This window comes from Parasteatoda tepidariorum, chromosome 3, assembly GCF_982258835.1.
Source record: "Parasteatoda tepidariorum strain Cologne lab strain chromosome 3, Ptep-v5.0, whole genome shotgun sequence".
Taxonomy (NCBI): domain Eukaryota; kingdom Metazoa; phylum Arthropoda; class Arachnida; order Araneae; family Theridiidae; genus Parasteatoda; species Parasteatoda tepidariorum.
Window position 1 is genome coordinate 29,628,944 of NC_141757.1, and position 26,785 is coordinate 29,655,728.

The window sequence follows — 26,785 nt, forward strand, 5'->3', positions numbered from 1 at the left end:
TTGAAATAAAACTGAACTTTTATGTTTTCTCATTTCCATAAAGTCTGTATCTTCCAGCAACTACTACATATTGAAATAGATCTCTTATAAGACGTCGTATTGTGTTAGAAAAGCATACGTAACTGATTTAAGAATAGTCTTCATTCCATGAATTATACATAAAACTTTAAAACATAAAAGATAACATGAAACTAAACAAAGATTTTTAAGAAGTATATGTTATTCTTCCTATGGTAAAAGAATATTTCACTCATTGAAGGTATTGTTTACAATAATATTAGCTGCGTGACGACATAATAGATATAGATATTGCACATTTCCTAGCTTTTAAAATTTCTTCAATTTCTTAAATTAATTTTTTTAGCCACTTTTAACCAAATTTAATTAAATTAGATCTATCATTCAATTTTATTGCACTTTATAAAATGCTAATATAATTATTTTCTTATTTTCTTAACAATCAATGCAACAGCTAACTTTTTATTTCAATACGAATGTAACACTAATAAATTCCTTGTCGCGACAAAATCAAAAACGGAATTTATTTATAACTCTTTATTCTTCATTTCACACCACAAAACCGTGTCAGTTGTATGGTTATATTAACTCTCACAGTCTTTTGGCGATCAGCCATAGCCAAATTATTTTCAAAATTAATATAGATTACGGGGGGCTGGCTTTGTCTTTGACCATTTTTTCTTTCGATAAATCGCCAGCCATGGATCTCTTCCCATGCTCTTAACCATCCGTTGGGAACCCTTACTTTTAATTTTTATTTCTTGGCGTATGGAATGGGGCATGGGTCCTCGGACAGGACGATAATTAACGGGTTTTCTTGAAAAAAGAAATTTATATTTCTTTTTTCTTCTTCTTAAAGTCTAAATAATAAAAATATTAATAATGGACAAATAAAAGTAATTACAATACGTAACAAAATACGAGCAAATACGAACAATACGAACAAATAATAATTTTGTTAAAAAACATAGTTTTATTTAATTATCTTCCTCCCTTAAGTTTTTGGCCGTTTGGGGGGGCTTTAATAGGCTTAAAATTTCAGTCGGGGAAAACATAATGAAAATGTTTACTTACATTATTTATGAAAGAAATGTTATTTTAGCGAATCTGACATCCTAGCATTCTAGTGAGTCGGAAAATTTTAAAAATTTTAATTGACGATGAAACACTTACGACGATGTAAATGAGATGTGGAATATGGTGAATGCCATATTCTACTACTAAAGCCTGTATTGTCATCTAGCATGTAGATTCTAATAAAATTTAAACACTTTCTAGCCAGTCGAAAGGTGTCTGCAACTTTAACGGACAATGCATTTAATTAGTTGATTATCTATATAAACATATCGATAACATAGAAAATTTATAAGAAATAGAAAGCTTTATTCTTTTACAACTTAAAGTCTTCTATGATATTTGAACAATACTCTTGATTGTACTGGTTAGTAAAAAACAGCACTCTAATTTATTGACAGTGAATTTCATTGCTACTCTTTTATCACTATCAATTTTAGCAGTTTTGCTTAACTTCATACGACACATTAAACAATCTACTTTTTTTTTTAACTGTTATTAAAGTCACCATTTTGAATTATTTGCAGATTATTAGACTGGCACTTTTTAACATGAAATAAGTCAATATTTCGGTATTTTTACATATTTTATACTTCTTGTCCTCATTTAATCACATGAATAATAAAAAAATATTTATTAATATTAAAATTTAAATAATTATGAGGTATACTTTATAATATCTTTCAAGTAGCGTTTTAAGCTTTCTGGTTTTTTTAAAACAGAAGGCATCGAGGAAACTCTACAAGAATCCTTTTTTCTGCAACAAAGCACAATATGTTTCCTTATAGATTAGACATTTAAATGCATTTCTATCAAATATTTAAAAGTATTTAAAAGCAAATTTTAGTTTATTAGCATGTTTCAGCATAAGTAAAGTAATCTCTTAACGATTTCAATGAAAACCTAACAAAATAATAGTAAAAAATCGTGAAAAATAGGTAGTAAAACTTTTGTAAAATATGCCAGAAAATCTTCTGAAAATCAATTATCAGGGACTTCATGCAAAATTATAATGAAATTAAAACTGAGTTTTTTTAATATGAAGCGAAATTTACAGGAGTAATTTTAAGAAAATAAAGTAAGAAGACACTCTAGATTATATTTTATCTTTATTTTCCTGGAACTATCAAATATATTGTTTTTATTACTGTATTTTTAAAGACCTGGTGTTTCCATTTAGTGCACTTTTAAAATTATTTAAGAAAAAACTCAATTAAAGAGCCACGCAATCTTCTGCACTCAGTCTTTATATTTCGTCTTTTAGGTGTCTTTACATTCAATTCTTCTAAAAGTTTCGCATTTCTCCTCCCAAAATTCACAATGAAAAGCTATAATAAATGCGTTACTAATCTTAGCCGAATAGTAAACGTTTGACTACAGATTTGTGGTAGATATTTACTAACTCTGTGGTTTATTATTATTATCATTATTTCGTCAGTGGATTTTCATTTTCCTAATTTATAATTTCTTGTTTCGTTTTCTTCCTGAACTCCTTATACTATTAAAATAAACAGTCTAAATTTGATATAGAAAAATAAAAAAATTGATTACTAGAAACCATTCTGAAATTATTTCTATATAAATTGAGTTATCCTACATAATTAATTAATGTAATCTTATATATTTTAAAAATAATATCACATAGAGTTCTTGTTAAAATTCGATCAAAAGATATGGCATTTGTGATTAAATATTAATATTTAAATCAGAAAAAGGGAAAAAAATTCAAAATCTGACAAATATTAGTGGATATCAATCACTTTTTACCTTTTTATAATCTTTAGTTACAGTAACTATTAATTATTTTCAATTATTATAAATCGCTTGAATATTGAATAATAATTATTAATTTACCATAAGTAAGTATTTAAAAACCAGCTAATATTTTGAAAATATTTAAAAAAATATGTTTCCCAAAATATTTTCTTAATTTTTTTTAAACATTTTTAACCCTTTTTTTTTGGTTTTTTAACATAACCTACTTATTTTGGTTTTATTTTAAAAGGGAAACTTAACTGGTGGCAAAACATTTTAAATGAATTATACATTTTATTGAGAAAGCGCATATGATTAGAATTAGTTCCTAAATTTTAATGGCTACTATTCATCAACTGTTTATTTTAATGATTCAATAATACTTCTTTCAGAAAATAAAATAAAAATTGTTGATGCATTAATTATTACTAAAAATGCACCCAAACAATTGTTGAGAGAACGACTCAAATAAAAACATCAATACTTTCTCTTTCCAAAACCATCCAAGTAAATGTTCTATTCATTTCTATTGTCACGCATACTTGCATGATAAAATGTTAGTTACTTCAACAAAAAAAAACGTCAGCGAATGTGATTTGAATTACAAATTTCTATCGGAAAAGACACAGTTTTTCTGGGTCGCAGAAATAATTGAAGCTTCTTCCATGCAACGGGTAAATATTGTTTGTGTAAAGCAGATACATTGCATTTGGGTTAAAACAAAGCATCAATTAACCACATCTATCACCCGAATGTTTGAGGAATACATATCTTCCCTCATTTATGATTTGAAGTTCGCGTGACTTGCAGTCGAACTAAATTCGTGGATTCCCAGTACTCGTAGACTGGTTAGGTACATCTGGAAATATCTTTACTTCAACTAAGCTTTTATGTTTCTTTCTTTGCCGTTTGTTCTGCTTTCCTTTCATTTTCTATCATTTCTAGAGGCGTCAGAATTAACTCTTCTTTGTGGAATAGTTCACTAAGATAAATTCAAATATATTTGCCCATAACTATAAATTGTTTTAAATTTATTTGATATTTGCAACTTTTGAAATAAATGTAGTGTTCTAATAACGAAAGTTAGTTCCCTTTTAAAATAATAACCGTTACTTTTGAAAGTTAGCTCTTTACAAAATAACAGCAGTTATCTTTGTAAGTTATTTTCCACTTTTTGAATAACAAGGTTTTCTTCTGAAAATTTTGTTTTACTGATAGCTATGAGAGATGTTAGTAATTGATTTATCGATGTTTTGCTGTCACTTTCACGTCATGTGTATATACTTTAGCCCGCCTATGCTAATGTGTAACTAATAATGGAACTTCAATATTTTAAAACATGCTGTGTTCTAATGCGTATTGTTTTTACTCGTTCATTTTATTATTTTCGTGACTTACGGTCGTTTCAAAATTACAATCTGTAATGTAATATCACATTGCATTGTTATATTATCATAATGTTAGTAAAAAATATTTTTTAAAAAATATATAAAAACTTTTATAGATTGTAGTTTTAACAATATTTTTAAATTAAGAAATCATTTGCTTTGGAAAACTTTTAAATTTCTATAGGGTTGAATTGATCCCGTGTGGCAGTTTTAGGTAGGAAATAATTATTCATCTGGTATATTTTTCCGCTCATATTGTAAGGGTTTACCAGAAATTCTGTTTTTAAAATTACAGTTACTATTATGACTCCCCGTGTAGTAAATGGTGACTGATACACGTTAAATTTTTCAAGTTTCAAAGTTCTCCCCGTTCGCATAAAAAATTAGACCTCTGGGGCCACTGATCCAGGAGTTTCCTTGTCTTCTGGATTGATTCAAATTAGTAGGCTGCGGAGTTGAACATTAGTAGTCGTAAACACCAAATTGGGTCAGCTGTTCAACGACGGTTATATATATATATATATATATATATATATATATATATATATATATATATATATATATATATATATATATATATATATATATATATATATATATATATATATATATTATTATTATTATTATTATTATTATGATACAGATTGAAAAAAATACAGAACTGAAAAGCATATTTAAAAGAATGGATGGTTCTGATGTCATGTTCTAAGGTTTTTATGCCATGCTCATGATAAAATTATGAAATTTTATCTCATTTTATGAAACCATATTGCAAATTATGGTATATTGTACAATATTTTATTGCTAATTCTACTTAATTCATTATTAAAGCACTGTGGAAAAATTACCTATATTTTTGGTACTTTCATGGAGCCAGAAACAATTTAAATTTAACCATATTCTCGTAGTATTGGCGACGCTTTTTTCTCAGTGTATAAGAAAAGTATATGACATATTAAACTTTCCAATAAATAAGTATTTGTTTCTCTTATAACCAAGTCTTATACACACAATGACTCTGGGAAAAAGTGCAAAATAAAATAAAAATAATTTCTCTTTATACTCACTTTTCCTTCACGGAAACAAAGGACAATTTCTTTTTTCCTTTAAGGAAAAAAAAACAACTGAAATATCGTAGAAATGCTGCATTAACGCTTATAGGGCTGACAAGGAATATCATTTAAATATGCATAAATTCCTCAAAACAGCTTTATGTTACATAAAGTTCAAAAGAAATAGTTAATCGCTTAGTTACTTAAAAGCTTGTCCTAGCAGCTGTAAAGAACGTATTCACAATAAATCATGAATAGAAATATTTAGAAAGAAAAGTTTATGACTAGTAAAAGAACAAAAACTAGGAACGTTGTGAAAAAAAATTTCCTTGTAGCCTTTAGTTAAGTGCAAAAAAGGCCGACCGCTTCAAAGAGGTTACTTATGTAAAGGAAATCAATGAATGCAAGAAAAATTGATTGGAATTTTAGCTTTTTCATTTTGTTTTATTTTCCAAATGCCTGTCAATAGTTTCTGCCTCTACATTCTTTGTCTGGGGAACTTACTATTTAAAGTCTATAAAATAAAACAAAACTTTCAAGAAAAATATATTTTTTTCAATAAATACGTTTAAGAACAATGTTAAATTATTTATTTGAAGTTCGATTTAGCATTTTCAAAATTAAAATAATAAGTAGTATATTGTTCTTCTTTTTTCTAATTACAATATGGTGTTCAAATTTTATTCATATTTATGTATTTATTGTTATGAATAAGAAATATATATCAATGTATAATAAAGCATTTTGTACTTAAAAAAACACGCCGATACATATGTGTATATATATATATATATATATATATATATATATATATATATATATATATATATATATATATATATATATATATATATATATATATATATATATATATATATATATATATATATATATATATATATATATATATATATATATATATATATACATACATATACAGTGTTACTAAATCATAGCGATGTTGATACGAGTACATTAAGTTCAGAATCGTCATGACTAGGAAGTTAAAACCATATTCAGGTTTTTAGAAGATTCACTGTTTTAATGGCATTCACCGCAACAGTGCGAGAATACGAAGCATTTGTTGACTAAACGGCACTAGGCTCTGAGTTACATACGAGAATGAGTAGGGGAGAGTGGGGTCAATTGTAACATTTTTTACTTAACTATTTTTAACTAACAAAAAATCCAATATATTATTAGTATTAATTGACAGACGAGTAAAGTAGACTATCCTCTACTAGAAAAAAAAATAAATACCTAATTTTAAATGTTAGTATATTAGTTATTAACAATTTTTGACAGTCGAGCACTTGTTACAATTGTCCCCACTTACGGGGTCAATTGTAACAGTTCATAAATTCAACTAAAACATAGTTAATTATACATATTATCATAGTTGTGATATATTTCTTTATTGATCAAAATAGTAGTAATATTTTAGGAGTAAAAATAATAATGAGCAGAGACCTAAAGGGTTAAGCTTTTAACTTTAAGGGGTTAAAAATTTTAATTTATGCTGTGAAAGTTGACAAATAAAATAATGCTCATGCAACATAATATAAATGATATAGGAAACTATTGGTGGTTCTTAAAGACTTAAGTAATGGTTTTTAAGCATAAGTTTATTTATTTTCAGCTGTTACAATCGTCCCTTTACTTATTGTTACAATTGTCCCCAAGACGCCATTTCAGCTTCATTTGTTAAAAACAACGCTAGTTAATTAACAAAACTAATCTTTTTTTATTGAAATGTTAATTAAGGTGTCCACTTACATATTCGGTTACTAATTTTTATTTGTTTAAACAAAATTACTTTGTTACTATATAATATTCTAATACCAAAAAAAGTACTTGCGTGGCATGAAAATATCTTTTGTGATCTAACTCTTTCAAAAGTACATAAAAATGATTGCCATCAGGGGTGTACATGTAGATTTATTAAATACACTTTGTGCGCCACCTAGGAACCAAATCTAGAACCCGACACTCGAAATTTTTGCTCTGTTACAATCGTACCCTGTTACAATTGACCCCACTCTCCCCTACTACTTTGCCTCGATAAAGAAAGAATTGCGAGCGAGCTTGGGCTCGGTTCAAGCAAGCAGGACTCGTCAATAGACGACCTGTCCGAGACCAGGGACTGATAGCAAAAAATCCGGTTGACACAAATTGACCCATGGAACCATCTTTAAACTTGAAGGCAACCGATATACTTTTGTTACAAAATTTCTAAATATCACTACAGAAGTAATATCAAAATTTCTCCTAAATCCACCATCATCAAAATTGAAAAAAATTAGTGTTCTAAGTTAGAAAAAAAATGCAAATTTAAAGTTTCAAAAGCTTCGCATGACTGGAGGATCCATCAGGCGCCAAGAATTCATCTCCATAGTTGATGCTATTTCAACCACCCGACTGCTATTAATTGAACCTCCTAACTCTATTTAATTGAACTGAGCATTGCTATAGCTGCTTTTATTATAATAATAAGATGTCAGTGCAACCTAAACTAAATTAGCTTTTTGAAAAATATTTTCTGGTAGTATTTTTTTTTAAATGTTTGATATGTGTTCAGTCCTTAATTTAAATTATAAATTTAAACTTTTCAGTTCAAGAAAACTTTTAAATCACATTTTTTGCAGAATTTTAAAACACACTTAGGAATAACGACCAGCATTAAAAGCAATGATTCATCGATAAATGCTCAATAATTTGAACGCTCCTAGAAAAAATAAAATCTTTCATTTCTGAATAACGCAGTTGGAAATAAATTTTCCTCTAGAGCAATAGCACTCCGACAAATAGCACAGATAAAAAAAAATCTTTGAAAGTTAATTGTGAAATATTTAGCTAACGGTAACAATTTCTATAGAAGTAAGTAAATTTATCTCAACCAGATACTGTCAGTAAGAACTGCCAGTTTCCTTTTGTCATATAGACAATTATCGATTAAATATGATTTTTTTCAAAAAATGAAATTGATAAGTTTCCCTAAGAAGACATCACTTTAGTGACTTTTACCTGAGTGACGTTTGTATTATCCAAATTATTAATTTCCTTGAAGCAACAAACTTTGAAACGATAAGTTTATCTCATAAGAAGACATCAATGAATACGTATAAATTTTTTAAGATGTAAACTGCTGATTATTAATTCAATAGTAGGTAAGGTATTGAAAGTCGTGAAATTAATGGTATGTCCGTTAATAAATTTTACATGGCCTAATTTTTTAAATATTATTTAAATTGTAACATAATTTTTGTAACTAATATTAGTTTATCTTACGAAATTGCACTAGTAAATATGCAAATAATTTTTTCAGGATCTAAATTGTTAGTTATTAATTTAATAGCAATTAAATATTTTAAATTCAGATGCTTCCCTTAGAAAACGCATACTTGTGAATAACTTATATATGGTCGAAAATGAAAATTTACTAATTTTAAATGGCAACTACACTTGTGAATTTAGTAATTTTTTCGAAGTAGGCAGTATCGGTAATGAGATAAATACCGTTTGTAAGGTCCAGTTTAATATTTTATTTGCAAAATAATTTTGGAAATGCATAAGTTTTGCATATAAGATGACACTTGCAAGTACGGAGATACTTTTTTCCCTGTCTTTTATTTAATGGCAACTGAATTTTTGGCATTTATGTTTTCCTGAGAGACAGAGCATTGATAAGTACGTGAATAACATTTGCATGGGATAAATTTCTGATCAAAAATTTTATGATAATAACTTAATTTAAAAAAGAAATAGATTTTCTTTGAAATGTCGACATGGTTAAGTATTTAAATAACTTTTACATGATCTAAAAGTTCATCAACAGAAAAAATTCCATATAAAAAATCTAGGAAAATAATCTTCAAATGGAGGAACACTCTGAGCATATATTTTTTTGTTATGCACGGCCGAACGCCGTACAGTATAAAAAATTTTCTTTAAAAGGTAAATGTTAAAACACGTTAATAGTAATAAAAAAAGAAGGAAAAAAAACTTTTGTCAATTTAGTTGAAATCCTTTAACAGTAAAAAAATGTTCTTTAAAAGAAACTAAAATGATTGCTGAGTCCAAAAACTCTGCAGAAGTCTAAGAAGAAAAAACTACATCTCCATTTAAAATTCTCGCAGTTACTATTTTTTTTTTCTTTTCTATCTTTAAAGAAGCTTTATTAACAAGGCAGATAAAAAATGTATTAAACTCTTTCGTCTCCTCAAATTTAAATTTTTAAGCAGGATGCAAGGTTTAAGGCAAAATTTAATCAACTTCGGCAGTAAAATAAGGACTTTTTTGTATTTTATTTCATTCCAACAAAGCGCGTGTTTCTAGATTAACCTTTGCTTTTCCCACTACCCTAGACAAGTCTTCTGCATTTTACGATGCAAAATACGCTTTTCTTTACGGTCTGCACGTAAAAAAATCTTAGGCCTTACATTTTACAAGCACAGAAAAAAACCTTTTAAGATTGTTCTAGAATGTACCAAACTAAATTTCATTTGCTTATAATAGCCAGCACGAAAAAGAGAAATTAAACAACATTTTGCCTATAATAGGAATTTTTAAAAAAAAAAAATTAAGCATCATAACGTCTTTTAACGGCAATTTACATTATAAAACTTTATAAAACTGATTTAGCAAAAAAATAGTTACTAGGCGAATTAGTATTAGACTACTTAAAACACGTTTTTAAGATTGTTCCTCAATTTACCAAACTTAAATTCATTTGCTTACTATAACCAACAGGAAAAAAAGAAATTAAACAACATTTTTCTTCTAATAAGAATTATTTTTATAAAAGGAAACTATTATAATGTATTTTAACTGTTATAATGCATGATACTTTAAAAATTTATGAAAGTGATTATAGTAAAAACTGGCTACTTAGACCAATCAGTGAAATTGAACGAAAAAGTGGAAATTGAACAACATTTCTCTTCTAATATAAATTATTCTTCAAAAAAAAAACTATTTAAACATCATAATATATTTTAATGGCAATTGACACTATGAAACTTTATAAAAGAGAATACAGTTAAAACTAGTTACTTAGACTAATCAGTATTAGACTGGAAAAAAATAAATTTTAAGATTGTTCTTGAATGTACCAAACTAAATTTAGTAAGCTTATAACGTCAAAACGAAAAAAAAAAAAAAATAAATTACATTTCGTTTAAAAAAGAATTATTTTTTAAATACTCTAACTTATTGTTGTTGTTGATTCTAATGTCACTTGCCAACATCACCAAGCCTGCTCGTTTAAACTGAGCGAATTTAAGGCAAAGGGTGCGTTTCTTGTTTTCAGTGGCGCCATCTATAGCCAAGAATACGACTTCAGTTACATACGTCACATTTGTAGGCCTGATCCATTCATACATCAATTCATTTATCCATAGATCGTAACTTTGACCTGGACCAGAGAACCATCAATCTCCAATGCAGCAGCTCCCGTGGTATGATTTGTAATGGGAACATGGAACACATTGTAACCCGACAGATGTAAGTGCACCAGTCACCATTAACTACACAGAGAGTCTACGGCAGGCGGATATCGAACTCACAACCACTTGCACACGGGCCAAACACTCTACCAGCCAAACACTCTACCAGCCAGGCTATCCCTGCCTGTACTTTAATATCTTAATATATTTTAACTGCTATTTGCATTTTAATACTTTATAAAAAACGTGATAATAGCAAAAACTCGCCACTTAAACTGATTGGTATTAGACTAACAAAAGGAGCAGACAAAGAAAATTGGGGAAACAAAAAAAAACCTTTTAAGATTTTACTTGAATGTACAGAACTAAATTTAATAAACTTATAATAGCCAAAATGAGAAGGTGAAATTAATCAACATTTTGTCTATTATTAGAGCATTTTTGTTTTCTTTGAAATGTATAAACATCATGATGGCTTTTAAAAGCTATTACACAATTTAAAACTTTATAAAAAAAGCAATTATAGTTAAAACTAGTTATTTAGACCTCCAAATTTGCTTTTTTTATTTAATTTTTAAAACCATAATTGACCAGCAAGAATTCAGAACAGATAATTAGAGTTCTACGTATGCAATATTTCAAAAGGAAAAAAATAAGTAAAAAGTTGCTATTTAGAGAATAATAAGCTGAACATTGTTTATCAATATATTTAGTTCATTTTTTAATTCTTAAAACTTAGTTTGTAGTCTAAAAAATTGCAACAGCATGACTTTTTCCTCATCATAGCAATCGGAAATATTTAAGAAGTAGTCATGTTAAACGATATTGTTTCGAAGCTTTCTTACATGTGTAAGTATTAGTTTAAGCTTTCATATGAATCGTGTCATATGAGTCATTAGCTATCTTACGAGATTATGATAATTATGTACCGGAATGTTTCCTTGGAAACTGTAATAGCCAGACTGTAGAAAAGCCCGTCAAGTACCAATTCACTTACGTGACACATTCTATATTCTTACACAAAAATTCCTTCACAGAGATTTCAATTATTTTCACTATATATTTCTTACTTAACACAAAGACAGGCATGAAGTCATGTAGAACATAAACAAACTATTTATGCTTATGCATTCGAAGTTGCTAGGTAGAAAAAATATTTCATGGTTTTAATAAAGTGCATAAACTAATAATAAATCTAAGTAATGTGCGATACGGCATTGTATTTAATTAACTTCACGTTAATCATCATTCTAACTTAATTGGAAAATCTAAGCTCAATTTTAACATGGAATTTTACTCATATACGACCAGCTAGGTGCTGATATCACAGGTCACGTGTGTGGGTATTCATAATCTTCTTCTTGTAAGTACAAGTACCCGATTGTGAACTCGAGTAATAGCTTGAGTATGTTACGTCAGATCACCTGTGTTTGAAATTGAGCTCTATACGCAAATACGCTAAAAAAATTTAACAGAAATAAATGAAATTGGGTATTTATTGAATTATTAGATGAAATTTCTGATTTATCAATGAATTTACTATAATTTTCTTCAGAGACTTAATTTCTTTATCTCAGAAATATAAAATGTTTTCCAATGCTATAATTTATATAAGTAGAAACTAATTTTATAATTTTTGCGTAATATTCAGCCTGAAACAAAAGATTAATATTTATGTAAATTCTAAATGTTATGCACTGTTAGAAATTGCCCGAAAAAAATGGTTAAAAAGTAATTTATTTAATAGTTATTTTAACATATTTTAACAAAACTGCCAAACAACCAAAAATAAGAGGGTATTGAAGGTGGAAAAAAAAGGTGATTGAAGTGAGAAAAAGCGTTTATTAATTGTCTTCAACTAACATGATTAAACAACAAGAAATATTTTATCGCACCTACTAGACCCATCTAACGAAACCATATAGTTCCTTTCGGCCGGGTTCATATTAAAGCCGAGAGGACTAATCATCTTCAACTCATGAAGAGTTTTCATATTCAGCACTCCCCAATTTGTGATCTTGGACTATGATTCTCTCGAAGAAAGATAATTCGTCACTCTTGTTACTTCATAAATGGCAGCACCTTAAAGCTGCTTAATGCAAAAATAACTGGTTCCCCTTCCTCTTACGGTAGTGAAACAACCAGATAAACTAACACATTACGTGGTTCATGAGTCATTTCATTTCAACTCAATCAAAACCTAACTCCATCGCAATGCCCATTACCTAGCGAAAAGCCTAGCTCCAATGTGAATTCAAATTTATTTTTTACGCTTTTGAAATCATGCTAGTTTTAAATAGTTAAAAACCACATAGTTTCGTATTCATGGTTTTTTTACCATACAAGATGTAAACGGTTTCAAAACCGTAATGGTATAAGATGCTCTTTACCGTATTTTTAAGGGTGGACAGAATGCTGCGCCGGTTATTTTACCTTAATTTTAGAATGAAAATTCTAATGGTGTATCAGGAAGACATCGTACAATATGCGTGCCTTATTGCTTTGTCAATCGAAAGTGTGATGTGTTTTATATTTTCTTTACATAGATTTTGGCGTTTTCTTTGCAGAAAGGTAATAGATATTGATATATATGAATATATTTTTATCACAGAAATGTTATTTCATTTGATGTGTGAGTAATATTCTTGTATTTATTTTAAAACTTTTTTTTGAAAAATAAATAGAGAGAGAGTAATATGTTTGACATTTTCGTTATAAATAAGTAATAGGAATTAGTGTATATTGTTATGCATAGAAATATTTCTGTAAGATAAATATTATTTTACATGATGAGGGGTAATTTTTTTCATTTATCTGAGTACTATATTCAAAAGAATTTAGAAATCTTAGAATATTAGATACTTTCGTCAAAGAAAAAATGAAAATTAGTGAATATTAGAATATGCCAAAATAATTTTTTAAGCTCATTGTCATTTTATTTGATGTTTGGGTAATATTCGGGCATTTATGAGTACTATTTTTAAAAGTATGTAGAAGGTGTAATATATTAGACGTTTCTGCTACAAAAAAAAAAGAAATTAGTGAATATTATAATATTTTAAGAATATTTATGTGGCATAAATGTAATTTTATGTGAATTCTGGTAAATATTCTTGTATTCATCATAATACTATTTGTTGAAATTAAATAGAGATATTAATGTATAGATTACAGAAAAGTAATGGGAATTAGTGAATATTATTTTATGTGAAAGGAGTTCTCTTTTTTTTATCCAAGAGTGTTCGGATATGATTTGGTAGAATCCCATTTAGGGAGAGCTATTAGTTCAACTACTTCGTACTTAACGACAATAGTTGTTAGAGCTTTCCCCAGATGATAATCGACAGAAATTACGGGATGACCGACATTTTTCTCTTTAAGACAATTTATTTCTTAGTAATGCTACATCTGGAAAATATCATTCAAAACATTTATTAACATTAAATGTTTTCAAATGTTAAAAAAAGATATTGTAAGTAACGAAGATTACTTCGTAATGTTTTTGTAAATATTTCTAAAATTTGACAATATTTGAACACTAATCACACTTTTAAACGTTATTCACATCTAAAACACATTTAGAAGTGTTGTGTTGTTGTTTCTAATGCCACTTTTTTATATCCGTCATTGAACAGCAGACCCAATTTTGGGCTTGCGACTGCTAATGTTCAGCTTCGTAGCCTTGTAATTTTGAACCAATCCTGAAGACAAGGAAACTCCTGGATCAGTACCCCCAGAGTTTTGATTTGTCATGGGAACATAGAGGGTTTCGTGACTCGACAGATTTAACGTGAAATCAGTTACCATTTACTACACGGGGACTGTTCGGCAGGTGGAGATCGACACGACGAACTCTTGGACTTGTGTCCAGTGCCCTACCAACCAAGCTATCCTGGCCTTTCTAATACTACTTGTCAATATCAGCAAGCCTGATCAGAGAAATCAATCGAATTTAAGTGTGTTTCTTGCTTTTCAGTGGCGCCATCTATGGTTAAGAATACTGTTAGAGTAAAAATAAAATACTAATTTGGTGCAAATAACGTAAAATTATTTAATATAGTTAAAATGGATGATAGATGGGTTGAAATACTTTGTATAAATACTTGTATTTGGATATAATCATGATTAAATTTAGTTAAATGATTCATTTATGTAATTTAAAGCCGAAAATTGTACAATGGGGTAATTATTTTAAGGGGGATGTGATCGTTAAGGAAAGTAGTTGTACAATGCAATCGTGGTATAACAATAATCCAATAGGTTTAAAGGGTCACTAAGCGTGAGGTTTGAACAAATTGGATAAAATTGGTATCGCCAAATTTGGAAAAAGGGCGAAACTAAAATACTTAAAGATTAAAGATTAATAAGATTAAGTCATGTTATATCCAAACATAAATATATGATTTAATACAGCAAGCTGATGTTTCCAAAATTGTCAAATATGCATGCCCGAAACAATAAATGAAAGGTACTCACCACACATACAGGAAAAATTGATGGGTTTAAACATGGGGAAAAACGATAAATTGAAGATTTAAACATGAGCAACAGAATATATTTTTATTATTTTTTTAAATCACGCAATCGCACATAAAACAAATAGTTGAATATGAATTTAGAGATATTATTTCACTAATGACAAGGTTTTTGGGGAGGAATGAGTGACAAAGAGTAAATTAGAAAAAGGTAATATAAAGGTTCACAAGCAAAGGTGAATTTGAAGAGTGATAAGAAAAGTACGAAATCATTTAACTTACAGAAATTACTGATTTACGTAGAAAATTTAAATATACGAAAGTGTTGATATGAAGAACATTAAATTACTGAAAATTATAAAGGTTTTAAAGATTCTGCATTGATATTTCAGGTAAAAAAAATTGGGATGTTGGAAAAAGAATTTATTTCCTCGATACGGACCGAAGTCCACATCTCGGAGAAAAAAAAGATAATTAGCCAGAAGGAAGTACAAAAAAAAAGAATGTATTAAAATCGACTTAAAAATTCCTTAGCTGGTGTAGGACTAGAAAAGTTACAGCAAATTAAATTTAAAAAGGAGGAGAGTTTCAAAACCAAAAGGAAAGAGATTGGTTAAGTTGGCCCCCCTAAAAAAATGAAAGGAGGGACCAGAGGGGTTGACTGTCGACACAGGAAGGGCGATGACCGATTCGACCATGGGAAAGGTCAACCAGAAAGTTAAAATAAATATAAATGCTACATTGAAAAAAAAAAGAATAAAGTTTTAATAAAATTAAGGATTCGATCTTATTAAGACCTAATTGTCACTTTACATTAAGTGTAAATGTGACAAATACTTCAGCCACACACACGCCACAGCCCGTTTATAGTGTGGATCCCTTTATAACTTCATTCATTCATTCATGCTCAGGTCATAATATTGACCTGAACCAGAGAACGATCAATCATCAATTCAGAACCCGAAGAGATATTGATTTGCTATGTTAACATGGATGACACGGGGAGCCCTCGGCCTGTGGGGATCGAACTCCTGACATCTTGGACATGGGCCCAACGCCCTACCAACTACGCTGTACCTGCCTACAAGGAATTTCCCATATATTTATAATTATTAAATAAACTGTTATCCTATAAAAATTATAAGCAAAAACTATTGTCTAATTATCATTTAATGCTTGTGTACTATTCAACATCGATAAAATCTGGACGTTTATTATAATTCTAAATGTCATATCTGGAGTTCATTATCCAAATGCATTTAAGAATAACAAATGATTTTCCGATGCGATTAAAATTCATCACAAGTGAGAACTATTGTTTGGGGACATTTTTGTGTATTGTTTAACATTAACTATATTGGAATATTCATATAAATTTTAAATATATCTCTAGAGTCCATTATTCAATACATTTAAATAATTAACTATCTTCCAATGCTGCAAAACACATAAACAGTAAACACTATTTTATTTTTTTTGCTACTATTCACCTTCAAAAAAAATCTGAATATATTAAAAATTTCTAAATGTTATACCGAGAAGATAAATAAACAAAATGGTAAAAAATATTGAATGTGTTAGAATTTTATAAAAATGCGTTGTAAGTAACATATATGATTTTTAGTATTTCGTTTTTTAACGTAACGGTTATGTTTTTCAATTGTTGAGTGTAAACAAAAGGTAAGAAATAAATCTAAATTTAAAATGTTAATTTTGAACAATATCATATATGAAAATAAAAAGAATAAAAACGATAAAAATATTCCAGTTATTTTCAAATAAAAATTAAATTTTCCTTCAGTTTTACATGTATATTCAATATTGGAAAAAAAACAGTGCATTTATCGAAGTTTATAAAAATATGAGTTTGTATAACTAAAACATATTTTAATAAAAATGCAGAAATATACACGCAATATTTAATTTCTCCGAATTAAATATTGAATTAATTTGCAAAAAGGTACTATAATTGAATATTTTGCATCCGCAAATGCCATGCTTCGAAGCTAACCCATTATAAATTCTATAGAAAAATTATAGAAGAACTAGTGGGCTGTGCCCCCTGCTCTCTAACGCTCGCCAAACCCCGAAAATTGCTACGCAATCTTATATGGTTTGCTTCGCAAACCAAGCTCGCTTCGCTCGCTACTAACTTAGGTACATTGCAAATGCACAAAATTCTAAGAATTCAAAACAATCATTCAAATACATATAAAAACTTTTTTTTTAAAAAAAAATTAAATCTTTTTAGTAAATACTAAGTCATTAAAATAAATTTGAATTCAAATAAATGACATGTAATTCGTTAAACTTATTAGAAATGTGCTATAGTACAAAATCTTAAGATAAAATTTCTGAAACTGATATCTCTTTAAAAAGGTTAACATTTTGGCTATAATTAAGTCTATTAAAAATTTAAACAAGAGAAATTGCAATGGAAAAACCCTGCATAAACAAAACATTGAATTTCGGAAGAAATCTCGTTTGGTGAGAATGCTCTCTCTTGTCAAAAAATACAAAATAAACTGACCTCAAATAAAACTCCAAGGACTTCGAATCAAATAATTAAGGAAACTACTATCACGTTTAATATAAAAGGAATATTTATTAACTAAACAATAAAATTACAGCATCGCAGTTCCAAAAAACAAATCTCACACTCACTCAAAAAAACAATTTACCTTCTAATTAGTCACCATAGCAACCACAAAACTCTTCTCGTTACCATCTATAAACTGATATATAATAAATAAATTATTTAACAAAAAATACGATGCGCATAAGCACATAATATTTTACACCCTGGTTATTTCAGTATCCGTTTTTAGAAGCGCTATATGTTGAGCCACCCAACCTAGATTTGGCATGTGACATTTTTAGCGGCAATTATTGGTTGATTTTCTAGCGTTGCCATTCGGAGAGTTGTAATGAGGCTTTTTTTTTTATCGCCGTGTAAGAGAAATATATATATATAGATAATATGTTAAGTAGGAACAAATGTACATTGTTAGACTTTCCATACTAAAATTATCGTATAATAACCGGCAGCAGTCTGCTCATTCAATTAAACCTAAAGTTTACGGTAAAAAAATGTTTTTTATTCCTTTAAGATTTTGAAACCGTTTACAACTAGTATGGTTAAAAAATGCTGGTTAAAATATATGGTAAAAATTTTCAAGTAATTCAAATCGGAATTATTTTTACAAGTTGCGAAATTGGAAATAATAATTAGAATAAAAAACAACACTTTAAAATGTCTCCAAAACACCATTGAAGTTTTAAAATCGCTCTTTCAGTTTTTCTTGAGAAAATTTAACAAAAATATCAAAAACTGAAAGTGTCTCTTCCATTGTTGTAAGAGAGTGTATTTTTTCTAACACTCAAAGCTTTACCAATCTGAAATCCCATTCTAATGTTATTTGTAGTAGCGTTTTGTATACAGTTACTTTTTTATATAAATTATGTAAAATCAATGATGATTGAAGCCAAAAAAAAAGTTCTGTACCAACAGAACTTTCACAGGAAGGGCACAGGAAGGGAAAAAATACTTGGCTATATTGAATTTGATGATTTTGAACTAATCATGCAATTTACTCATGTAATCTAATCATGTAGCTTAATCAATCTTTTATTTTTTTACTTATTATTATTTTATTTGTTTTACTTATTTTTTTACTTATATTCAGCACAGAGTTAACATTTCTATATTTAATTCTACAGAACATTATTTTTTAGTTGTCTTTGATTGTTTCTTATTTTGAAAACATTCATTTTTATGTTTTTGAATTTATAACTTTTTTAAGCTAATCCTCATTTTAAATATGGGAAACTTCGCCCCTGCTCGTTCCGTTCGTCTGACCTCATCATTCAACATTGGTTATTTCTTCTTAATCGTCAATATTTTTCATAAAAAAACTCAAAATATTATGGTTTCAAAATGTACAATTATTGCAGCTTTCAATAAGAATTTTTTGTTAATGTGATAAAAGTAAGGAAGTAGATGTATTTCATCTGCACTTAAAACAAGTAATAAAAACGACGAAACATGTTATCAACAAAACATGAAAAATGTTACAACGAAACATAAACAACGAAAAATGTTATTTCAGCTACTTTTTATTAAATAATTGCAATTTTCTCTCCCATATCAAACTAAAATTAACTCATTAAATTTAATTCATGAATTAATATTTCAAAAAACTTGATTAAAACCAAGTGTTATCCAATACAAGTGTAAAAAAATGTATTTGAACTTGAATGGATGAATAAAAATTATTTTATTAACGATATATAAGCATATATAAAGAGATATATAAGCATATTTAAACATATATAAAGAGAGTGTAAACAAATGGTAAGAATTCAAAAAAGGAGGGGCATCAATGTTGTTGTAGTTGTTGTAGTTCATTTACGTCGCACTAGAGCTGCACAATGGGCTATTGGCGACGGTCTGGGAAACATCCCTGAGGATGATCCGAAGACATGCCACCACAATTTTGATCCTCTGCAGAGGGGAGGGCTCCCCCACTTCGATAACCCGACGACCTACATGCGAATTTGAGCACTTTACGATAGCACAGTTTAACGAGGATCAATACCGCACCCCTTCGCAGACTGATCCAAGTTGTCACCCACCCGCACACTGATCGCAACCAGTGATGCCTGACTTCGGTGATCTGCTGGGAACCGTGTCTTAACGATCAGTCCACTGCGGGACAGAAAAATATTTGCAAATAAGCGTTAATTGCAATAACTTTCAACTTTCAGACAAATTAGAATTTTAAAATAAGGAAAAAAAGGCAAACTTATTGTTAAGTTCATGCGGACCTTTCAGTATGCCAAATTTCAACACTGTCGTTGCATTCTTGCGGCCTACAGAGCTGTTCGTATGGTACGTTTTCCATTAAATTTACGAAGTTATAATGCTCGAACAAATTATTGAATGTTATTTTTTTATTTCATTGCATGCCCTGTACAATTTATTACATACTTTAGTAATTTCAACATTCAAAGTATTATAGTTTTTTTGCCGCAAAACAAAACGTAACGTTAAATTACACCCCAAGCAGCGACAGCTCTTATGATTTCTCAATAGAGAAATCTAATACTGCTCATAGAAAACGCCAAAAATGTGAAGATAAAATTTTTTTTTAAAAAATCTATTTCTTTGAAAAAGTGAACTTGGCTGACTCAAAGACCGTACGTCAACGTTTACTCGGAAAATTAGAAAGGCAACGAATATAAAGTAAACTTGATGGTAGAGTTCAAGGATATGTGATGCTTCGTACTTACCTCCTCTAACATGCACTTCGCGACTCAGTATTGTTCCAGCAGGATTCGAAGCAAGGCATTGGTAGACTGCATCATGGACATCTTGTCTGTATTCCGATCTGGGAAAAGGAGGAAACACAAGTGTTCCATCGGATCTCGTGTGGCGCAATCCCGGAATATCTCGAGCTGAGCCACCTTCTCGAGTCAACCAATTCAGGCGGGGTGTCGGATATCCATCTGCACTACATCTCAATTCCGTGCCACTGTTGTTGGAAAATTCGACACGTGATGGTGGTTCCATACGGAATATTGGCCCTCTTGCATCTTTTCTATTTGGATCACAATCACCTGAAAATACACAAAGTAAGAACAATATAAGAATAAAATATAACCTGCCTGCTTTCACGGGAAACACAAAATCTGAAAAAAGCAGGAATAAGTTATTTAAAATGCCTGCTTTTATTTTACTCAAAATAAAATATTTCAAGTGTCTTTGTTTATGTTTAAACCGGTTATTTTATGTTTTTGTCAAAAATAATATCACTCATTCCTTTTAACACCTGTTTTTTTTCTTTTTTTTTAAAATTTATGATACGTTTTATATTGTAATAATTCTAATAAGACGTTTTCAATCTGTATTCAATTATTTAATGTACCGCTACATGGTGGTTCATTGGGTAAGGAAATGAACTGTCAGTATGAAGGACTCGTGTTCGCTCCTAGTAGCGAAATGAAGTCTACGCAGTTTCAGATAGACTGATACCAGCTTGTGTGGGAAGTAGAGGCTGCCTGTGCACTGTACTGTTTACACTACTTAATCATCCATTGGTTATGCAATTTTGTAGTCTTTATCACCATGACCCCCTTACTCATGGTGGGCAGTTGTAAGATTAATTTACCTTATTTATTTTATGTACCACGGCTTGGGTCAGGGTTCGATTTTCTGTGCCAAACGCTAGGTCCAATCGTGTGCTAGTGGTTTCTAAAACACTCTAATATATTATCCTAGACTTTGGGTGATTGGGAAGCGTGGTAAGGAAGTCGGGGGATTATTCTCACATTTTGCCACCGATCTAAATTGTACCTATATCAGCCCTCTACTTTAAAAATAAATAAGTTTTTATTTGAAAAAAAAAGGGAATTTTGGATTGTTTAGATTCTACTCTTTGCCCATACGGAAACATCCACTTGCCACAGATTTTCGTTCTGTTTGCGGCCATGGAAACAACAAAAAATACATTTCAAAGGGAAAAAAAACTTCTGATCCTGCTCTTGTTAACCCAAGTCAAAACATGCACCTAAATTTTTATACCACTTTCACACCAGTAAATAGTTTAACCACGTTGCCATAATCATCAATGTCACTCTAGACAACTACCGAGAGAGAATCTTTTACTCTAAAGTATAATAATGTTTTAAGTATAATAATGCTTAATGATAAAGTATAATAATGTTTAATGATAAAGTATAATAATGTTTAGAGTATAATAATGTATAATAATGTAAAAAAAAATAAAGAGTGCAGAAGGTAAAAAAGAATAATAAAAACAAATTGCTGAAAACGATATTTAAATAATTAAAAAGGATTTTTCCATGTAGTTACAGAATAACTATGAATAAATCGAATTATAAATATAGTTAAATAGCTGTTAGATTTAAAAGATACATTCAAATATATTTAATAAAATATTCACTGCCAGAAAGAAATCTCGAAAATATGTTGCCTGAAAGAAACTATATATTCAGGGAATTTTAAATGTAAATCCTCCAGCTTTCTTATAGTCCTCTAATTTTTTTATTTCGTCTTTTTGTTTTTATTTTCTTCTTTGCAATTTGAATGATAAGAGAGAAATTGATTCCTTGGAAATCAACTGTCTAAGTGTCCTCAAAGAAATCCTCACAGCACTTCGAAAGAGAATGGAAAAATCTTTAAAAATGTTGACAGATCAAACACAAATGTGTTACATTTCATTTATTTTCGTAAACAGATACTATCTTTTTCAATCTCAGAATATAATGAATTTATTTGTTTTCTTTTTATTTCTAACAGAAAATTTGGTTAAGAAATTGTCTTTTTCAGTGAATATTCAAAGAAGATTCATAAACTACCCAAGGAAAAATTCTGGACTAAATTACAGCAAAATGAAGGCAGTTTGAGAGCATCATCAGTAAAATCGTAACTTTTACAGTGATATTTCTTTAATTAAAGTAATTCAGGTATTTCATTGTAATTACTGCTGTGAAAACACTGCATATTAGATTTTCCACTGATAAAAATACTGCATATTAGATTCCGCATCATGTTCCGGTAAAAATGTATTTTACGGTGAAAGTAACGTCACCCTGAGTACTGGCACTTTTCACCGTAATTTGATATAGAATTTTTAACAGAGTAAACCAATCAGATATATTCCTTATTGTTTGGATTTGCTTCACTGTCCTTCGTGCTTTTATTTTGCATGTATTTCAAGTGGTACAGTAAAAGAAAGAAAAATAATAAATTTAATTATTTTTTGTGGAACTTAACTAAGCTGAAATATTTGTATATTCACAGATTTAAACATCTAAAATGTATTTTTTTTCACCTGTTTTTTATCCAATCAGTTGTTTTTAAATGATTATGGGGAGATTAGAATATATATTTGAATAAGAATATCTATCAAACAAATAAGTTCAATAGCATTTTTTTGGAAAAAAACGATAAAAATAAATTGTATTTAATGTAAAAACTAATGTGTTTTCTTATAAAATTTATGTTTTATAATAATAATGTTATTTCGGAATTCTTTTTTCTTATCCATGAATTCAGATCAAAATCCAAGAAAAAATTAAAACGTGTCTTTTCATGTCTTGAAATAAAATATTTAAAGCTACTTTGTTAACTTCTTTATTCTCTAAATGCACGAAAAGAAGAAAGATGGTTAAAAAAAAAAGAAAAGAAAACATAATTCCGGGAATGAAAACAAGTACTAAGTATTTAAATCATTTGCTTGTTAACTTTTCTGTTCATATGGTAATGATTTACCGAAAATTCCGGTATTCGAAATAACAGTTTATGTAACCAATCAGTAAGTAGTAATTCGAAACTGAGAAGTAAATTTAGCTGAATAAGTAATTCGAAAGTTCTTCAGAATTTTCATTCATTTTACCGTTTATTTGTAAAGTTTGACTTTTTGATGTTTATGCCTTTTACCAATAATTACTATTAATAGGCTGTTTATGCTTCTATAGTTTATTTGGTTACCAGAACAGCGAAACCGACTGAAAGACCAGAATCACTGCCAGAAAAACAAACACAACGTAAGGTTGCGATGCCGAGGGCTATTGTACTTCAGTCAAACACTCCTAACTCCGAACTTAACACCTTCCGTTCGCTTGCTGCTGACCGAGGATTTAACCCTTCTATAATGATTCGGCTCGTGCTAAACACGCAAAACCCAAACTCCTACGTTCTTCTAAATCTTACAGAAAACTAAATTCTTACGGAGTTTATCTCCCGTTTCTAATAAAATTGCTAATATACTCTCCCGTTTTGGTGTTAAGGTCATTTTAGAGCGTTAAGGTCATTTTAGAGCAGTTAACAAAACAAAGTCTCTTAAAGACCTTAATTGCTTTGGTAATTGCTGGGGAATTTTCCACTTTTCTAGTCAGAACGAACAAAATCGGACAAACTGGAAGCTCTCTAAAAATGAAACTTAATGAACACGATATATCCGTTATCAGGAATACGAAAAGTCATCGATTGCTGCACATTTCTTGAATCTTCCGTATAAATTCATTTTCAACGATGCCAAAATTATTTCCCCCTCTCCAGTCACATCAGCTCATCTTGATGCCCTGCAATCTTTTTTTTGTTCCCATGGATGCTGATTCCCTTGTTAACCCCTTAACGATTAGTTAATTTTCAAGGAAAACTGATGATAAAAGTACCTATTTTGCTAAATACCCGCATTTGATTAGTCTGCTGACATCTAGTTTAAAATAAACTAACTATCTACAATTAACTTAAAAATTTCCTGGTACTGCCACCTGGTGTGTAAAATGAGAAATAAAATGTTTTCCGGGCAAAAGAAATGAAATCGTTTCATTCTTATTGGCGCGTTACTATTAAACACTCCAGCCCGGAAATTTGTCGGGAGTGAGAAATAGAGGGCGAAACTTCACCCCGTCATTTTCACGGGAGTGAGAAGGTTAATGACCTTTTTTCTTCACCACTCGTCCATAGCTCGTGGAAATGCATTTTCCAGTGGAAATGTATTTTTCCATGGAAATTCAATGCGCTGATTCGTTATTCTATAAGCCACTGCAGTTTTTCTAGTTTTTTTTTCTCATTTTTATTTTTTCATTTTTCATTAGCAATTTTATTTGTGTATATTTTGAATCACTTTTGTTTCTTCTCATTCCCGCCTGGCAAGTCTTAAAAGTGCACGCTTACTTTTTAAGCTCTTGAATCACTTCAACTGTTATTTCCTCTTTATATATATTTTTTAAAGTGAATGAAATTTATCGTGTTTTTTGAGCCCCCAGAGAGAAACAAAACAAAAACACTCTAAATTTTCCAGTTTTTTTGGGAACTAAAACAAAATGCAGGAAAAAGAATTTTAATTAATTAGACTGTATTTTACACAAGCTCATAGCCTTGATAATCTTACAAATGACCATTTCATTAGTGATATTCCTAGAAATAGAATGCTGCTTTAATTTAATTCTCAGATGGCATAAAAAGTTTTGCTGGAAATTAAGTTATAATTGCCGCAGTAATTACAGTTGGGAGTCATAATTACTACCTTAACAAAACAAACGCAGATACTAATTTATTTAAATACTCATTTTTGCCATATATGATCATTTTGATTAAATATATGCCGCCGGAAATGAAAAAAAGTCTAAAAAGCGAAAAACTTGAACAGCTATATTTATAATGAATTTATTTTTTTTAGTATTGAAGCAAATACAAACTCGACTAAAATAAAAAGAAAAATTGATTGCCTCGAAGACATTTCTAATTATATGAAAAAGAAAAGTAGTTTATTTGGTTTCTGTCCTTTAATTTTGTGATTTTCGGTGTTCCGAATGGGATTAATGCATTTAAAAGGAATTGCAAAGATTTTGAAAGAAGAAAAATGCCTTTCAATAATTAGACTTCTTGAAATATTTTTTGTAAGAAATTAAATATGATTAAAAGCTTTCTTCAACTTTACAATTGATTTATAAGCTTATTTTTCTTTTCTTTTTTTTAAAAAAAAAGATAATTTTTTTATGTTTTAAAGTGTTTTGAGTTTTCAATCTTGCAACGTAAATAATAATAAAAAAGAATTTCAGGATCCTCAAAATCTGAAATTTTATTGAAAAGAAATATAAATCAGAAATAATAGTAGAAAGAAATTGATAGTATTTACGAGATACAATAACATTGTTTGCGTATAATACAAAAGTCTCAAATTTTAATCTTTCAATTTCATTTAATTTTTTTTTACAATTAAACTAACAATCTACATGCTCTAAATTAAACATAAATTTTAAAGCTGGAACAATATGCATATTTGGATTGGATATTTGGATCTGTAAAAATCCAATCTGGAACAATATGCGTAATCGCATATCTTCAAAAAACCTAATTTCAAATCCGAAAATCTCATCTACATGAAATAAAATTTAAACACTATGATATTCATCTAAAATGAAACCTGTTAAGTTGACAACTTGTTTAAATATATCCCATTCACATTTTCTAAAATAGTTGATACGATTCACATTGTCTAAGCCAGTTTATTCTAGTCACATTTGTTGGGTCAGTTGAACACATTCACATTGATCACATTGCTTTTTATAATCCTAATAACCAAGAAGCAAATTGATAAAAAGAACAAAATTCCTCTTTATAATTTCACGTCTTGTCTAGTGGACCATCAAACCGGTGTCCCTGAAGTGGACACTTGTTCAGATTTTACAATATTTAGATTTTGAATTCACGTTAAAAAATACACGTGCCATAATCGTTCATAATTGCTGAAATATTGTTCTAATAAGGAGGAAATTTGAACCTTATTGCAAGGTAATTTTATACGATTCTCTGATTCAAAATGAGCAAAAACATGGTTTAGTTTATAACTTTTCAATTTTGCACCATAATATTAAACCTAATTATGGTTCACTGTTTCTACGGTTTTTCTGCGGGAATAAATTTTTTTCTAAGGAAAATGGCTAAATTAAACGTCGGTTTTTCAAAAAAGTTCCTTAATTTTAATTTTATTTTCTCACTAAAATTATTACATTCCAATGGTAGTTAGGGAAAAAATATTTTCCAT

At 29.1% G+C, this 26,785-nt stretch overlaps 1 protein-coding gene across 2 annotated transcripts in view; it reads right to left on the reverse strand.

The window, feature by feature from the left end:
- LOC107440526 (cell adhesion molecule Dscam1) overlaps window positions 1-26,785 on the reverse strand; it is a 193,137-nt gene that overhangs the window by 133,705 nt on the left and 32,647 nt on the right. For both annotated transcript variants that reach the window (XM_087159008.1, XM_087159007.1), the window contains exon 2: window positions 20,499-20,825. In XM_087159008.1, coding sequence (XP_087015134.1) covers window positions 20,499-20,825 — 327 coding nt within the window. The remainder of the gene's footprint in view (window positions 1-20,498; window positions 20,826-26,785) is intronic.